At 40.5% G+C, this 2303-nt stretch overlaps 1 protein-coding gene across 1 annotated transcript; it reads right to left on the reverse strand.

Moving 5' to 3' along the window:
* Positions 1-220: 220 nt before the first annotated feature.
* LOC145009381 (uncharacterized) lies at positions 221-1282 on the reverse strand. Its single transcript, XM_078968090.1, has one exon. The coding sequence runs from the start codon at positions 1280-1282 to the stop codon at positions 221-223; it is 1062 nt and encodes a 353-aa protein (XP_078824216.1).
* Between the last annotated feature and the right edge of the window lie 1021 nt (positions 1283-2303).

Here is a 2303-nt window from a genome sequence, read left to right on the forward strand (position 1 = left end):
TGGCATCAGAGATCATTTTGAATTTACTACTGTGAAATTTTGGTCTATCTGCCCATCTTTCGCTGAATTTTTCAGCAAAAAATTGTGCCGCCTCTGCTTTCATGGCCACCGGATCACTCGCCCATTCACCATTAATTAGAATGCCATGCATGTGATTCCTCCTCGATCGGTTGGATACATAGCCATGGAAAAAACGAGAATTTTCATCCCCGTCAGTCGTCTATTTAATCCGGGCTTTTTGCTTCAAATCAATGATTGCGAGCCTTTCAAGCTCCTCTATTCTTCCTGAAATTCTGGTTCTTTCATCAAGATCGACATCATTAAAATAGCCACATTCAAACCTTTTATCAATATCATTACGTGCCTCCTTGAGTTTTATAAGTTCTGTCGATTCCTTAGAAAACTCCAAAGATCGCCATTCACAAATCGTCTTTTTAATTGCTTTCAATTTATTTAATAGCTTCGAGTCGGGGGGACCGAAACCGCTGAATTCACGACAGGCCTTACTAACCACTTCATCGAACCCTTTTCTGTTCAGCCATGATTTGAATAGCTTGAATGTCAGGGGACCGAAGTTTGCTCTGGATTGAGATAGTAGAATGGGATAGTGATCGGATTTATCTCTTGGAAGAGCCATGACTGATACATGATGGAACAAGTTGGAGAACTCCGAACAAACAAGAAAGCGATCTAGTTTGCTAAGTTTCGCTCCAGACTTTTGAAAATAAGTAAATTGAAAACCCCCTATTTTTGGCTCATGAAATCCCGCTAATTCAATGATTTTGTTGAAATAATTAGCACTAGATTGACAAAACATGGAATTAATACGCTCCTCCTGTCTTCTCACCACATTAAAATCACCAAAGACTATCCAACATGTTGTGTGGGATTTTTTGATGATAAGAAACTCCTCCCGTAACTTGAGCTTATCAGAAGGGGATTGAGGACCATAGACATTCACAAACGCCACCGGGTAAGAGAAGGCTGAACAGATACCAATAACAATAAAAAAGGAGCGAGATTTAATTACCTCAGAAGAAGTGAAGTAATTCCTGTCCCAAATAGATACCAACCCACCAGATCTCCCAGATGCATTTTCATATGCGAATTCAAAATTGTAATCACCCCAACATTCTCTAATCATCTCACGATTAAGGGACCCGTCTAGATGGGTTTCCTGTAGACCAAAAAAAGAGGCTTTATGAAGACGACGAAGCGATTGCACCCAATCCCTCTTACGAGTTTCACAAAGGCCACGGATGTTTAAAGAAACTATATTCATCGAGTATGATTACAAGCACCTGTCTCATCCATAGCTTCAATGAGGATCATATTTTCCTCATCGATATCAAACCCAATCGAACGCCCAATCCTTGTTGTGCGCACAATCTCAGGGATAGAAATTATTGTCGGGTCAAGATGAACGTTATTTGAAGCTGGATTTGAAGGGGATTTGTTTAGCTTAATTATTTGGGTATCCATTTGAGGAGCTTCTGACTCGAAATTTGGGGGTGGGGGGAAATTTCTGTCGCATAGATCATTGTTTTTAATTTTCCGACGTTTAGAGTAGGATCCAATGAAATCAAGGTCTGGCCCCAAGGTATCTAAATGTCCTGCTTCATTAAGCTTTCCAAAATCCAGGCCAATAGTTTTGTCAACCTCCGGCCCACCATTTGATGGACTGACCCACTTGGAGTTAAATGGCCCAAAACAACCATTAGGTATCAGATTTTTTAGTTCTCCGAATGAATTATTATCTGACGAATTCAGATTATCTATTTTGGAATTCTCATTGTTCACCACCAATGGGGATTTACCAAGAGGCAGTTGAGATTCCCCAGGCTCTTAACTATTTTTTTCAGGCACATCATTAATAACCGGCTGCATGGGAATCGGATCGTCTCTTCCAATCTCCCCTATCTGGTCGCAATTTCGTCACCATTGGTGATCCCGCGGAAATAATCCTCCACCTTTTCTGTATCATCCCCGACAATTTCCCTTTCTTCAATATCATCTACTTCGTCTTCAATCATGACAGTGTCAGAAACACCTACGAAATTGTCATCATCATCACTGAAATCAACCTGGTCTTCATCTTCATCAATCATCTCGAACTCAGATGAATTTTGAGGGAGCCATTCTTCTTCATATTCCAGGACACTCACATTCAGGAGATGCCCTTCACATTCAATAATTACCTCATCATCGATTCTTTTACGGGATTTCGTAAGAATACATACTCTCCCATGTGATAAGTCTCTTGCTTTAGGAGAAGCTTCGAATGGTACTAAGACCCTACCAAA

The sequence above is a fragment of the Lactuca saligna genome, chromosome 8, assembly GCF_052625555.1.
Source record: "Lactuca saligna cultivar CGN05327 chromosome 8, ASM5262555v1, whole genome shotgun sequence".
In the NCBI taxonomy this organism is placed as follows: domain Eukaryota; kingdom Viridiplantae; phylum Streptophyta; class Magnoliopsida; order Asterales; family Asteraceae; genus Lactuca; species Lactuca saligna.

Bases quoted from the DNA above. Each gene is read 5' to 3' on its own strand.
- LOC145009381 (XM_078968090.1), bottom strand. From the start codon at position 1,282: ATGAATATAGTTTCTTTAAACATCCGTGGCCTTTGTGAAACTCGTAAG.